Consider the following 3,278-nt stretch of genomic DNA (forward strand, 5'->3'; position numbering starts at 1 on the left):
AAAAAAAAAAAAAAAAATAAAAATTTTAAAAAAAAAAAAAAAAAAAAAAAAAAAAAAAAAAAAAAAAATACTATTAATTGATTTTTTCAGCCTTATTTTGTTGCTTTTAATTTTGAGGTGTGCTGAATTGCTTATAGCAATCAGGTGTTTTAGGCTGACACTAATAAACTGGTTTGATAACAGATGACCCCTTAAATAATGCACACTGTTGTACTAGGGGGTGTGGTATAGTGCAAGCTAATAGGAAGGATAGGATAGTTTATTATATTGCTGTAGTAAATGTTCCAGACCTTGCAAATTCAACTAGAGTATAATTTACCTTGGAAAAATAATTAACAAACAATACCCCCCCAAAAAAACTAAACCAAACCATGAGAAGCACCTTCCGATTGCAGAGGTATAACAGAAAATAAGCCAAGAAAGGTGCAACTGAGCGGCAAAATTGAGAAAAGGCTAAAGTGGTCTTGTAACTGCTTTGCTGAGACATTGTTTTTGCTCTTTTATGAGCACTACAATCTAAACAAATCCAGCACCAAGACATACCTGCCCAAAGTGCACGGTGATCGGCCGTCGGTCTTCTCTGAGCTTGGGGTCCAAGGGCGAAGGCGCGGTCCTGGGCAGCGGCTCTTCGGGGGCTGCAGAACACCCATTCTCAGCGATGTCCTGTATGGTAGGAAAAGGTGAATTGCAGGGCCAGGAACATTCCTGATTTAGGGTACGGAGCAGAAAGGAGGCACTAGAGGATAACACTGACTAAACATTTTGATGTTAGGAACAAAAAACAAAGCATAGAAAAGAAAACATAGTTAGCATCAAACATTTTCCTGTACTTTGCTATTCATAGATTTTGCACAATGCAGTGCCAGGGCTGCATACAAAATCTTTAAGCTTCAAACATTTTAAATAAAACTCGTCTGACTTAAATCAACAAAAGCCAGGAAATTCATGGACAGGGTTAGCGTTCTTCTGTTGCTCAGAGTGAAGAGAAGGAACAGGCTGAGCTACTTTGTCTTTTGTACACTTACATTTTATCACGAACATCATTTTTACCCCCTTAAAACAACCATAGTATAATACAGTTGTGTCTGAGGAAGCAGCATGAAGGAAGCAAACAACAGCTTGGTTAACTAGGAGTTTTGCCTTCAGGCCCACAGGTGTTGTGTGTATGCCTTGGAGAGCATCTAAAGGCAGCAACTACAGAGCACCAGGAATGGACCTGGAAGAGACAAAGGCATGGAGATGCAAGGAATCAGAGAAGGGGGGAAAGAGTTCGACAATCTGTTGAGAAAGAAAATCTGCAAGACGGTGAGTCTAAACCTCATCTCTTCTTGCAACAACGCCAAGGAAATAATGCTGGGTAAATATAGAGAGAAACCCACACGCACTGTAGCTCGGCAAGCCTGACCCGATGTGGCTGCTGACACAGGCATTGCTTTGATTCATTGACCTTTGACATGCCCCCTCAAGTTGCAGCCTTGCTAAGGTACAATAATGAGACATGTAAGCTGATAGCCAATTAGAAATGGTTCTTTTGGACACAGGCTGACCTAATGTGTTTAGGTCAAATGAAACAAAAAGCTGGATGGACTTTCTAAGGGGCTTTGTCTGCTCCACGCAGAAACCGAGAGACCTTTTTAGATCCAGTTGGTGGAACAATGGTTCAACCAGGATGGGCACAAAGGTGGTGATTGAGAAATTAACCATTTTTCTAAAGTGCAACTGTAGAAAGAAACTTTCTGGAAGTGCACAATGCCACTTGGGCTTTGAAAAATGAAACAAAATACAGTGTGCATTTGTAACGACAACCTGAGACTGACTTGATGACAAGAACTACAACTTTTGGAAGTAGGACATTCAACACTCAGGATGTGTCCAACTAGCGAGAGGCCCAGGTCAGCTTTGGAGCCCTGAAACCCATGAAAATGATATATTTTTATGAAACATAAGATGCCTGTGAAAACAAAGTGAAGGGAATTCGACCACTACAGAACCCCACCGTTTTCTTTTGTCCCCATCCCCCCAACTGACCCGCTACGCTTCTCAATGATGGTGGTACTGCACGGAAAAGAGAGGCACATGAGCACCGGCTCCAGTGCTGAAAGTACACAACAACCAACCTTGTGGGTCTAATGGTCTCCATCTGCACATGCCCAAAGGGTCTGCTGCAGATTTCAGCAAAGAGGAATTCTTGATCATTTGTTTCACAAATCCGTTATTCGGAGTAAACTGACTCGGGACCTCAGTATTTTAAAAACACGCTCAACCACAGAAAGAAGTAAACTCCCCTGTTTCCAAACACACTTGGCTGAAGGATGACCTCTGCTTTGACTGAAAGCACATCTAGGCCAAAGTCAGAAAAATCTGATTCATACTGCACAAAACATGGACTCAGAGCGCATTTCATAAACAACCGAACATCAATAGATCTGGAAATCCTATAACTGCAAACTAAGTGAAACTCCTGCCACTTTTGCCCGCAATATAGTCTCAATCCATAAACAGCCTTTGCACATGGGTGCAGCTGCTACAGCCTTCCACGGGACAAAGGGGGACCACAGAAAGGAGGGCTGGAAGTGCATGCCCTGAGCCTTTTGCAAAGCCTGAAACAACCCCTAGACCCAGAGTGTATCACAACACATTACACTGCCTCTGACCTAAAGGAATCTGTGAATTGAAGGCCAACAAAGACTCACACATTTCAAAACAAGGCAACAAATCTGGACCACTCCGGGAGGAGCTAAATGCTAACAAACAGACTCCCTGGGAAAAGTGAAAAACTCCTCAGTCTCCTGCTTCCAGATGCGATTTTGCTTTGACTTGTCAAATTCTGCTGGACCCCATGAAACATGAAGAGTCCGTGAGGGGCACTTCCTGAAGCCAGCAAGATGTGTCTGCAGCAATTTAATCTCTGTAAAGTATGCAAGGCAAGAAACACCCAAAGTAAAAACAGTACAAGTGACCAGACCAACCAACCAACCAAGACAAACATCTAATAGTCAATGTTGCAATGCCTTTTTAATAGCAAGAAAAGGCAATTTGAAAACGGTAGTAAAAAAAAAAGAATAAGCCAAAACTCTTACCTTAAGAAAAGCAGTCTATTGATTTCTGGAGAAAAGAATGACAACTATCACCCGTCATAATGTATATAGACACTGCTCCCCTGTAACAACTGTGCCTGGAGGGAAAAGTCTTTGCTAAGATGAGTTATGAATTTGCTACCCCAATGCTGGGTGACAGTGTTGCTCAATACATAACATTTAAAAAAAAAAAAAAAAAAA

At 41.7% G+C, this 3,278-nt stretch overlaps 1 protein-coding gene across 4 annotated transcripts in view; it reads right to left on the bottom strand.

Annotated features, from left to right (window-relative positions):
- The window catches only part of DENND1A (DENN domain containing 1A), a 344,343-nt gene that overhangs the window by 54,457 nt on the left and 286,608 nt on the right, over window positions 1-3,278 (bottom strand). For all 4 annotated transcript variants that reach the window (XM_019510878.1, XM_019510876.1, XM_019510880.1 and 1 more), the window contains exon 19: window positions 544-663. In XM_019510878.1, the coding sequence (XP_019366423.1) occupies window positions 544-663 (120 nt within the window). The remainder of the gene's footprint in view (window positions 1-543; window positions 664-3,278) is intronic.

Source organism: Gavialis gangeticus, unplaced genomic scaffold, assembly GCF_001723915.1.
Source record: "Gavialis gangeticus isolate Ggan-Ray unplaced genomic scaffold, GavGan_comp1, whole genome shotgun sequence".
In the NCBI taxonomy this organism is placed as follows: domain Eukaryota; kingdom Metazoa; phylum Chordata; order Crocodylia; family Gavialidae; genus Gavialis; species Gavialis gangeticus.